Below are 12,531 nucleotides of genomic sequence, written 5' to 3' on the forward strand. Positions count from 1 at the left end.
TTTTTTTTTTTTTTTTTTTTTTTGGAAATGCGATCAATAGGTACTTATACGGTAAATTCTAGCAATGATTATTATGGTCATTCAGGTTTTGTTTTTAGTTTTTTCTCTTGCGGGTTTTGATTTTTGAAATAGTTTACTCAGAGCATACAAACATACATACGTGTATGAGCATAACGAGTGTGTGATCAATGCGAAGATGTCGCTTCAACAGTTTGATTTGTTTGTTGTTTACAAATTCGTTGTTGATTCGCTGTGTCGTATTTGAAATTTTATTCTTAGGCTGATGATCTAAGTTACCGTTAAAGACTAGCCAGTTGATAGACAATTTGAGACGTCAAAGCAAGCAGCCAGCAACCAAACCAAAACAACCGGAATTTACTGCAATTTAGAAGCACCTAAAACTTCTCGTTTTCTTTCACTTATTTTTGGATATTTTTTTTTTTTTTTTTTTTTTTGTTTTTTAGTTTTTTAGTTTTTGTTCTTCACTATATCTCTTCACTTGCAAATTAACTTGTTAATCACGCTTTTAAAGTTAGATAAAACAAAAAGTGCCGAAGACTTGAAACGTTCTAGCATCTGCCGCGGKCTTAGTATTCAATTGGATTCAGCAAGTGTCGCTTAACTTGTTCCACTAACTAACATAATAAGGTGCTGCACAGCCGACAGCCGAGATGATTAGTGAATAGACACTGGGTGCGCTCTCTTGAATTCTCATACCTATGTGGATTTTATTCTAGTTGCGATTCACAATAGTAATGTTTAATTTTGGCATTTAGAAATAATATTTTTTTAACCACTCCAATRATAACTATTACTATTACAATAACAAATACGATAACTTTATAACTGGTATTTATTTAAAACAAAAAAAGTAACAGTTTAAGCATTAATCCATCYAATTGAATTTGTGATGATAAACTTAACACCAGAGTTGCCATCATGGCCTTAAGGGCTCGTCAAGGACTTTCACTGATGCAGTGATTCCAGCCTGTAAGAAACCTAAGCAATTTTTTGTTTCTAAAAGTGCTTGTTTAAAAAAAAAATTTGATATGGGGTTATATGCACTTGTAATTTTGAAAAAATAAAATTTTTTTTTTCAGATTTTGAATGTACATATACCATATATTCGAAAATATTTCTGTAAATTTCAAAATAATCCGGTAAATAGTTGCGGAGTAATGAGCGTATTTGTAAAGACGTTCTCGAGTGTTTGAAAGTAGGCGGAACCGTAACTCGAAGTAGCAGCTGCGCTTTAAATGCGTTTTTCTCAAAAAAACAAAGTCGGTGAGGAATATTTATCCGATTTTACCGATTGATTTGAAATTTTCACAGGATCTGCTTAGATACTTCTTTCAGCTRACGATCGGAGGAATAAAGTTTCTGCTAAAATTTTCAATTTTTTAAGTCAGTCTATAGTGTAAATTTTTGTGAAAAAGAATGTTTTTTTTTTTGTTGGGAAGCCGCCATTTTGCATAAAATCAAAATTTTAATAATTTCTTCGATCATTATCCGCACTTATTTATGCTAAAAGTAATAATTTTGGTTTTTTGTTTCAGACAATTTGGATCAGAGATATCTTCCTCACCGCCAAACACCTTTTTGTTTGGGACTTTCAGGAGGTCTTCTACAGGAACGACGAAATCCAAAKTTTTAATTAATAAAATATGAATTCTTGGAATACATTAAATTCGCCAAATGCTCATATATTTTATGTATATATTCAATAAAAAGCYACTCCAGGAAAAAATAACAAAAAAATAAATTGTTTGAACTTACAAGTGGATATAAAATAAAATATATTTCTTTGTATCAATTTGTAATTACTCTCTTATTTGTCTTGATAGTGTGCCGTAGTATATTTCGTAGAACAAAAAAGTAATGGGCAAAATTCTGTTCTAGTCTTTTTCTAATCACTATTTATATGTTTTTTTAAACCAGATTTTTTTTTTTTTTTTTTTTTTTGTTGAATACTCTTATAGTACTATTGTTATAGTACTGCTAATAAATTAAGTAGCACTAGGCTTTCGTTGTATGGGTACTCAAATATATATAAATCATCTCTGGAGATAATTTCTTTGAATATTGGAATTTTCCAAACCATCTCAAATAGTGTCTCAATTCAATAAGCAATTACTTCAAAGATAATCTGATTTTTGCCGTGGGAAATTGAAAAAATTTAAATTTTTTATACAAAGAATATTTTCTGTGTATCTCTAAAATGCACATAAATATATATAAATTTTCAAAACAATTGATGATGTTTTTTTTTTTTTTGAATTTTTATATTTCTTACCATATAAGTTAATTTGCTATATGAATGAAAATGCTGGTAATAGGGTTTAATGAAAATTTTAAAATAAAAGAAATAAATTTTTGTAGTCATTAGTGATAAAAGTAGCGAAAGTGTTATTAATATAAAGCAAAACTTTTCAGAAATTATATTTTAAATATGAAGGATTATAAAATGGTTAATATTATTGCGAAACYATGAGCGAAAAAATTATATAATATTTCAAGGAATTATACGAAGCTTTATATCTTCAGTTAAATACAATTAGTTACAAAATAAATATTTGGTGATTTTTGTGCAAAATTTTGTTACATTTTATAATTTAACAGTAGGCAACACTATTTAACAGCCTCTCTTAGCTGTGCTCACCACTCTATTGTGAATGTGCGCATAGAATTTGATGTTGAAAACAATGATACACGACTCACGAACATGTTTACGCATAAGGCGATAACACGAAATTAGCGCCAAAACAAAAAATGAATATAGTTAATTTTATTATTGTCTCGCTTTTACGGCAACAAATACATATGTATGYATGTAGCGCTTTCGTGTGAGATTTTGTGGTTCGTAGGGCTGTTAATTGGCAAATGTTGCAAAATGTCAACTACATTGCATAAGTACAGGTATAACGGAAGAGAGGCAGAGGCGGAAGCGCCCCCATTAGTCTACTTCTAAAACTAAATAGTTATGTATGGGCGCAAAGAACCAGTTTAAGTGGGGTTGGGTAAAAGCTGGCTTTGTCATTCATTAGCGTGGGGTTAGACAATAATTAATGCATATAAATGCATTTCATTGCCCTTAAAAGAGTGTAAAGGGAAATGTATTACAAATAAAATACATATATATTCCTGGGTACTTACGCAAAATTAGTAGTTTGTGTGGTTGACGGCTCTTGCCTAACGCTGCTGAATTTACAGACAGATGTGCTGCTGTGCTTAAGTGCGGCTTATAAAAAGTTTTGCAAACAATAGAATATTTATTTAATAAAGCAAAATTACACCTTCCAAACATTTATTTTTAATTATTGCACAATTATCTGTTATTAAACGTCAAAATTCCTTAATTGCATTTATTGTCAGTGAATTTGTCGGTATTTGGCGTTCCTGTGTCGCCCACTTACGCGAAAGCACGAAGGTGAACCGCAAACGTAAAGAACAACAACTCAGACCCGCTAATTCGCGTTTTTATATTGTATATTATATTTATTTTCACGATTCCGCGCCCAGCAGCTCTTTCGATACGTTTCGCAGTCAATTGCGGATTAACTCGGTTGTAATTAAAGATWTACTACCGAGCTGTCTGAGCGGAAGGTAAATTAGAGTAAAGCGACGCGTTATGTTTTTTATGGTGTCAGAATTTTGTATTATTTTGCTTTGAACATAAATATGTATATTTTGTGTGTGTGTTCGTGAGAAATTCGCCGTAAAATGAGAATTGACGTCTATGTTGTTTCTTATCGCAAACTGTCTTTGCGAACAAGCATGTGCGCCAAAGCTGTACAGTGGTGGCAAATAGTGTTAGCTTTGTTGCCAGGAAAAATTTTGTATTGCACATTTATTGTGTTTGTAAGTGTTTGCAAAAATATTCAAATGAATACATATAAAAATACAATTTTTTTTATATTGATAGATATTATCACTGCTTAAGCTGAAACATATTTTATTCCAATTTTATATTATCCAGTATTTTGGTTCTGAGAATTGTAGAATTTTTCAGATACGTTTCTGCTCTCACATAAGTATAATCAGTGCTCATTGTAAGCACCTCATACGGTGCGTTCTGGAAAACACTCTGAAAAAATCCAAACTTATTGAGAAAATATATTTTTTGCTGACGAAATCCTCAGCTAAAAATCAAAGATTATATCTGCGTTGAATTAAGYGTACATGAAACCCGTCAGTTGTTGCGAATCAGTCGAGTTCTCAGAACTTTTCATATTATAAGATTTAGACGTTGTCTTGTGACCGTTACATATTTGAAGTAGACTTCCATGAACCGTTCGAAYTGCTATTCCTAATTCTAATTTGTTTTAATGGTTTGTTTTGTCGAAATTACTTAATTTTTTAACTCGAAACTTTTGTGGCTCCCTTGATCCCGTAGTCGTTTTCCTGGAGGGCGTCCGTAAATAGCCGTCTGACGACGAGAAAAATATTTCAAAATTATCTCGAATCCCAAAACCCAAAAAATTATTATTATAGTGGTAATGACCAAAACGTAGAATTTTTATTTTATTATTGGCAATATGGAAACATTTCCAAAAAATTTATTTTTTTGTGAAAAAAATTACATTTCGGTTTAAAAATCTGTTATACAAAATCTTATTGTTACGATCATTATCTGACAAATATATCTAAAGATTGGTCCAGCCACCACGGAGATCATAACCTGATATCAAAGAAGGTCGTGTGATAATTTGAAGTCGATCGATCCAGCCATCTAGGAAAAATTTAGCTCATCGACTCTGAATTTTTCGCGAAAACCACAGTTTAAAGTTTTGAGCGCCAATGTGTAATTGGAATTGGAAACAAAATTTTACAAATATGGTCGCATTTCTTGCACTATTTCCCGGATCATATTCCTATTTCCGGTGAATATTMTATAAAATATACACATCTCTATTCTAGATTAGCCCTTTTTAATTTTATTTAATTTAATTTTCAAATTCTTTACAATAGTTGTAACTTAAACCTTTTAAAGTATTGAAAGATTACTCGGTCCACACGAATCCCTAAACCGCAATATATACATACATACTTGAAAGCTAAAAATTCTAAGTATTGATTAAATTCCATATACTCATTTCGGTACATATGTACATACTCGTATGTACTACSCACAATCTCTACATACATATGTAAATAATTTAAAAATGCATTTTAAATTTGCTTTGCTCTCCATCAACCAGCGCACACAATTCACAATAGCTCAAGAGACTGCAAGTTCGCTCGAGTTCTTTCTAGCGACCAAACGTAAATTTTTCAGTGACTTTTACTACAATTGAAAATTGTAACAATTACGTAGGTATATAAACAAATAGTAATACTTCGTAAGCGTTTAGGCGAACAATTTTTCAAGAAAGAGGCTACAGGGAATGAGCGAATGTATTTTAGTTYAGCATGTTCCCGAAACGTTTCGCCGATGCCAACGTTCTCAACGAAGGTTACATAGTTAGCTGTGCGGTCACACAATACATACGTATGTTCATATTACTTGTATAGCTTTTAGCATTAGACACGGCAGTCATCAGTGGGCACTGAGAGCTGGACGCGGGCGCTATACCGGGTTGAYTGGGGTTTGAGCATTTTGTTTTCTTTTTTTTTACTGGCAGCTGRGTTTACGACKACTTGCGTGCCAGCGAATATTAAAGAAATTTTTTAGCAAAGTGAGTTTTAAAGTGCAAAAATAATGTTTGGCCGTAAAGTTGAACTAAAATCAGACACGTATTTGSGCAGAAAATGAAAAAAGGTGGAAAGTTAAACTAAGAACTTTGACGAGTGAAAATTGTTTGCATTTTTGTTGCTTTTTATACATACATAAGTGTCGAATCATAATTATGCTCTTTATATAAACTTATTACTAGTGCCAAATTCATATAAACTCATACAAGTGTACTTGGAAATATTAAAGCACAATTAATACTTAATTTAATTTATCGTCTGTCTTATCTATCTCTCCCTCTTTCTCTTTCTCCCTATTCTTGCTTAACGTCATCATTCAACAATTATTCTACAATTAACTAGCGAAAAAAAACAACAAACCAGTCACATAATCATCACAGCTGATTAGTCTCTCAGCAAAACAAACTGCTAATTATTGATAAGAAAGCGTTGCTGCGTCTGATTTCGTATTTCATTTGTCGATTCAGATCTTAGTCGCAACAACAAAATGACATCTTTGACTTTCTTCAGCCTACCAACACGCACGATCAATAATGCACAGTGGCGTTGTTCCTCATCTGCACTTATCAAATATTTACGTGGCAATGTACAAGACAATACGTCTAATCAGCTGGCCACAGCTGTGTTTGCCAGAAAGTTCAATAGCTTAACTCCAAGCGGTAAAATTCTTTGTGGAACACTAAATCAGCTTACATCTGTGGCGGCGGTTGCGGAAAATGTTTATAATGGTGAGTAGCTTAGTGGAATTTTGTATTACTCTGAGTGAGTCTCTTATTATCCTAGAATTTGTGAGATAAAGATAATTTTTACGCTCTTAGTTTTAGTTAAACAACTCATTAAGAAAATCGGTTCACAAATGTGGTTTGCAATTTTTTTTTTTTTTTTTTGTTTGCAACCGGGTAAATATAATTAAATATAATTTAAACTGATTGTAGTCTTCAAGCAACAGTTTTTTCGGAGAACAGCTTCTTTGCTTTGCATTATTTTGACTGTATTTTCTACAAATTACTCAGACCAGACGTGACTTCTACCACAAAATTTGAAAGAAAAGGGAATTCGTTTAGTTAACTCTTGTACTTATCATCTTGGTGGTATTAAGTATTAAATTTACTTATACATAAGTTATTCCTGCGTTCTCAGCTTATAGTTAATTTGCTCTGTAATTTTTATTTAACTCTAATGATCGGATAAATATTTTCTTTTTTTTCTGTTCAGACTTATTTAAATACAAATTAATTTAGTTTAGCATTTCTTTTAAATTCTCTTAGTAAATTCTTCTTTAGCCCTGCGCATCAGTTAAAAACATTGCCTACAATTAGGAGTAAACAATTAAAGATAAAAATAAACGCCTGTCATTCGCAGTGTGCCTAACATATTTGTCTTATACCTAATGCGAGTGATAATTCATTTTTTTTCTATATGTGTAGAGAATATTTTAAGTAAAAAGTTTCACTGTGTGTAAAAAGTTATTTATTTAGTACGTTTGTATATTTTTTGGCGTATATAATAAAAAAATTTTGCTAAATCTATTACATAACGAACACGAGATCACRAGTGTATTATTGTATAAACAACAACAATGAAATCAGGAGTGAGAACAATATTAAAAATTCACGATTCACACGCTTTATTTACGATATTATCGATGTTTAACCACGCAGCAAATTGAAGTGTTGGAAAATTATGTGTGTACAAATGTGAAGTAGTCCGTCAGTTTTAGCGAAATCGATTTCCAAAATTCTGAAGAAGCTGCTTATTCATCTAAACCGTCTATATTGGACTAYTTTAGCGTGTAGCTGTCTTACAAAATGACTGATCTAAATCAAGTTCTTGTATGGAAAACTTTTTTATTTGACAATATATTTTCATACATTTTTTTTATACATTATTGCCTAAGACAATGCTACAATCTCCGAACATATTGTTCAGATCTGAAAATTATAGCATATAGCTGTCATACAAACTGGCCGATCAAATTCAAACATTTGTATAGGAAAGTTTTTTATTTCGTCAATAATCTTCGTAAAATTTGGTATGTATTATTTTCCAARGTAGMGCTTTAATCCTCGAATATTTTGTTCAGTTCGGACGACTATAGCATAWAGCTGCCTTACTAACTGATCGATCAAAATCAAGTTTTTGTATAAAAGTCATTGTACCAGACGAGATATATTCACGAAATTATGCTAGACTATGCTACAATATCCCAATACAAAGGTTTTCGAAATTTTACTTTTTTAAATTTTTCTGTAAACTTAACCTCAAAAATATTTTTTTTTTTTCAAATTCTGAACGCTGCATAAGTTTTCTCAAGCAAAAAATTAATATAAAAAATATCGTGAACATTTAGTAAATTTTTGTTCATTGAMGTCCTTAGCGTGCTTTACACATATTTAATTTTTAGCAACTAGTTTAAAATCAACCTCAAAAAAAGCATTTTAGAACCAGTCGCTCGTTCTGACACTCTGAAAATTTCACTATAATGCTTTCGGCATCCGTTTTAAACGCAAAATACACGTACAAATACATAAAAATCTATTATTTGGCACATGTTATTGTTTTCCATATGTATTATTTTTTTTTTTCATTTTGCGTATTTGTTGGCTGATCGTCGCAGCAGTAAATTCTAAGATCTTTACGTAAAGTAAAGTGACGCACACCCCTTTATGTGACACTCAAGAATACATATACTTTTCCTATGTACATACGTATTATTGCTTTTGAATATTTTTTATCTATAAATATATATAAAAATACATGTTTATTTTTATATGCCTTGGCTAGGTTTGCTCATGGGAGGATCGTGTGCATTGTTAATTCTCAAGTTCARGGCTTAAATTCAAACAAATTGTAAATATCAATCATTGTCGCTTGTAATTTGTCTTAATTGCTTGAGTATTGAAGCGTTTTCAGTAGTTCATAATGAATGAGCGCCTTATTTGTTGTTCAAAGTTTCTTAGTGACAATAAATGTTGCCATTTTAATATAAAAAGTCATGARTATTAAGAAATTTTAATTTCATTTTGATGCTACTTAAATTCTTGTGATTTTAAGGTATGTATATATTGTGACTGCTTTATCTTAAATTCGTTAATTAATTTTTATAAAAAGCTTAAAAATTAGGTAGGCCGTTTCAAACACACATATATTCACCTCACCACCTGTTTACTAAATTCTACTAAGCTGCTATAAAAGCAAAAATCACTATTATACAATTGGCCTACCATAATGAGGCTGATAAAACTCAATTTATAAATAAAATTAGCATTATCTTAAACTTTGCAAAGCGCACACACACATATACATACATACATACTACATATACATCGATGTCTGGGTGAAAATAAATATTAAATTTTATTTGTATTCAACACATGTTTAAAACTTGATAATACACAACTGTTGACAGAAATAACTACACTTGATTAAAATTATACAATATTTATATACATACAAACAAGTAAGGAAAGGCTCAGTTCGGGTGCAACCGAAAAGTTTATATTTTTGCAACTTACAGGCATCAAAGCCAGGGAGATGACTTAAAGGGTTAGGGTAGTCAGAATTTTCAAAAAAAAATTTTTTTTTTTTTACATTTTCGTTAAGTGTAATATCTTAAAAATATTCTCTGAAGATTTCACGTTGATCCGATAATTAGTTTTTGAGTTATTCGACAAATAACAAAGAGAGTTCGGGCACCTCAAAGCGCTGGTGTGAAACTTTAAACGCGTTTTTCTCAAAACTATGTTTTTTGAACTGTAGCTCGAAAACCGCTCAGTAGATTTTAATAAAATTTATACATCTTTTAGAATACATAATAAATTCGGGCCTGATCAAAGTATTTTTTTCCAAAAATTTCGATTTTTTAAGACCATGATGATTCCTTCGATCAGGCCCAGGATTATCTATTTATAAAACTATTTTTTTTGTCCGATTGATTTTAGATGAATCTCCAAGGACTTACGGCTGTCACCGCAAGTACCTTTTTTGGAACAGGGTCAACGCAAACAACTATAACTTTGGAAATAAAATTTTTTTTTTGAAATTTTCATGCCTTCAGGTCAACACATTCTATAATAATTCCATATTACTACCTTTGTAAAATAACACGATTTAATAGCAAAAAAAATGATAATTGTGATTTTTTCGGGCCTCTGACTACCCCTAACCCCTTAAGGTGCATGTCAACCTGAGGATCGAAATCAACTCCTATACTGACAGATACATAAGGTTTGTTAAAAAAACGAAAACCATTATACAAGTATATAGATATATGTGGCAGTTGGTGTAGTCTAGTTTAGTTGTAGTTGGTTTTTCCATATACCACATACTATTAGCATGTCACATACTAAAAACCACATCAAATAGAGTAAAGTCAGCCGGATGTTCGAAAAGGCTGATATTAGTTATACTTGTATAGGGAGACTATGTTAAGTTTTTGCCAATTTTTTTTTATTTTAGGCACAAAAATACACTCTTATGAGTACAATACGTTCTCTAATTTTCGTTAAGATAAATCGTATATTGGTATCGGAAGTTCGAAAATGTTTGTATTACATACCATCAGACATCTCTGACATTGACCGATATTTTCGAACGAAAGTCAACTATAGGTACTGGGGTCCACATATTCGGTATCTATGGTCTTGAACAGTTTTGGTTGGATTTGAAAAATTTTTTGCCATAAAGTAGCATATAGTTACTAAAGCTATTTTACGTGCAAAGTTTAATCCCATCATAGTAAAAGAACCAAGTGAAATTTATGTAAAATTGTGCTGTATGGGATGTACGTGTGGTTGCTGTCCGATTTCGCTCATATTCACAGCGTGATGAAAAGAATGTCATTTTCCAAATTTTTTCGAAATCGGTCAGTTGGGTCCCGAGATATAGGATTTCACCAAAAAGTGGGCGTATCGGTCAAAATCAGGTTCTTTTTTTTATGATTTTGTAGTATAGAAATATGTTAGCTTCAGAGAGTTTCTTCAAATTACGTTATTATATTTGTAAAAAAAAAAGATGATTATATATTATTAGATACATCGCTCTCAGGTCTAGTCCGGTATAATTTTTTCAAGTTTGTTTTGCATGACTAAATATTTTCTTAAGAAACAGCACTTTGAGGATATATAAAATTCAAAATATGTTTTGCATGTAGAAAAGTACTTTTTAGCGAGAGGGTGCCAGAAAGCTCTTTGACGTCTGAAAAATGTACATATGGATTTAAAAATATAAATTTTCTATTAATATATAAATCCCTCCATATGACTTTTTTTAGAATTTTCATATGAAATAATAAGTGTATACTTTATTTTGAACCATTGTGTAGCAGAAATTTGTGTGCTAGAATGTACACAGCAGACCCAAATAAGTAACGCACACATGCTGCCCATTTGTGGTGCTGTTAAGCAGACTTCTTTCTGCTCATGTTGACATTGTTATTTTTTTTGCATACCACGACCCTTGGCTAAATTTTTCAAGCAAAACCTGATAACAAAATTTTATAAGCTTCCAACGTAAACAATTTAATGGCAAAGCACAAGCAAGCACACACATACACGCAAACCAATACTTTGGTGATGTACAGTAGACCAAACAAACACACTCCCCTGCACCTACCGCGCCGCCATTAAGCTCGACTAACGCGCGTTCGTTTTGCGCCACATTTATTTATTTGCGAGATTTTAACGAAAATATCAGTCAGCCAACCCAACCAATTTCATTCGTACGCGAATAACCGAACGCGATCGTCGCATCCGTTTTACTGGSTCGATTTTTTGTGCAAAAAAGAAAGAAATTCATATCTTTTCGCCATAAAAGAATTTGTATTTTTATTTTAGACAATCGTCGCATTTCTCACCGAAAAATGTCGAGTGTTCAGCAACCCAAATTGGTGGCGGTCACCGAGTCCAAACGCTTCATGACCGACTGCTTCCTGGCCGTCAACGTGCCCAAGAATCATGCCGAGGCCATGGCCGACCTSCTAGTGGGAGCCGATTACCGTGGTCACTTCAGTCACGGCATGAACCGTCTCGAAATGTATATTAACGATTTGGCGATCAACTCAACCGATGGTGGTGCCATACCCGAAATTCTAAAGGAAACTCCCTCCACTGCGTGGGTGGATGGCCACAATGGTTTGGGCGTAGTTGTGGGTAATTTCTGCATGGATTTGGCTATAAAGAAAGCGAAAGCGGTTGGTGTCGGTTGGGTATGTGCCAAGGGCTCGAATCACTATGGCATCGCCTCATGGTATGTGCTGCGTGCACTGAAGGAGGGTTTAATGGGYATTACCACGACGAACACRTCACCACTGATGGCGCCGACACGCTCAAAGGAGGCTGCTTTAGGCACGAATCCAATATCATTCGGTGCACCCGCAAAGGATGATAAATTCCTATTGGATATGGCTACCACTGCGGTTGCGGTGGGCAAGATCGAAATACAACGTCGTAAAGGCGATCCCCTGCCCGATGGTTGGGCGCAAGATCYAACAGGCAACCAAACCAAYGATGCTGAACTGGCTTTCAGCACTGGCTGTTTAATGCCGCTCGGTGGCCCGGAAATCTCCTCCGGTTACAAGGGTTACGGTCTCGGTGCTATGGTAGATATACTCTCTGGTGTCTCGGCGGGCGCCAATTACTCGACGAAGGTGCGCAAATGGACGCATGCGGGTGCAAATACCGCGGCCGATTTGGGTCAAGTGTTCATTGCTGTGGATCCCAATTGCTTCGCGCCTGGTTTTGAAGATCGTTTGACTGACTTCAACGGCCGTCTGCGTGGCTGCGAACCGGTGAGTAGGAAAATATGTTATGTTATATTCATATATGTGCACAGCAAAAACTA

At 33.2% G+C, this 12,531-nt stretch overlaps 2 protein-coding genes across 8 annotated transcripts in view; one reads left to right on the forward strand and one right to left on the reverse strand.

Moving 5' to 3' along the window:
• LOC108968401 (O-acetyl-ADP-ribose deacetylase 1-like) overlaps positions 1-3,652 on the reverse strand; it is a 14,780-nt gene extending 11,128 nt beyond the window's left edge. The window contains exon 1 of one of the 2 annotated variants that reach the window (XM_018932431.1): positions 3,154-3,652. In XM_018932431.1, the coding sequence (XP_018787976.1) occupies positions 3,154-3,304 (151 nt within the window). In that variant the 5' untranslated portion in view covers positions 3,305-3,652. The remainder of the gene's footprint in view (positions 1-3,153) is intronic. The other variant, XM_018932430.1, reaches the window with a different exon arrangement.
• A 1,566-nt stretch (positions 3,653-5,218) lies between these two features.
• Positions 5,219-12,531, forward strand: part of LOC108968404 (uncharacterized oxidoreductase YjmC) — an 8,491-nt gene continuing 1,178 nt past the window's right edge. The window contains exons 1-3 of one of the 6 annotated variants that reach the window (XM_018932438.1): positions 5,219-5,310; positions 6,034-6,419; positions 11,526-12,478. In XM_018932438.1, coding sequence (XP_018787983.1) covers positions 6,179-6,419; positions 11,526-12,478 — 1,194 coding nt within the window. In that variant the 5' untranslated portion in view covers positions 5,219-5,310; positions 6,034-6,178. Of the gene's footprint in view, positions 5,315-5,520; positions 5,676-5,703; positions 5,759-6,033; positions 6,420-11,525; positions 12,479-12,531 lie in introns of those variants that run through there. The other 5 variants (XM_018932436.1, XM_018932435.1, XM_018932439.1 and 2 more) reach the window with 5 other exon arrangements.

Source organism: Bactrocera latifrons, unplaced genomic scaffold (assembly GCF_001853355.1).
Source record: "Bactrocera latifrons isolate USDA-ARS-PBARC rearing strain unplaced genomic scaffold, ASM185335v1 scaffold_213, whole genome shotgun sequence".
Lineage (NCBI taxonomy): Eukaryota > Metazoa > Arthropoda > Insecta > Diptera > Tephritidae > Bactrocera > Bactrocera latifrons.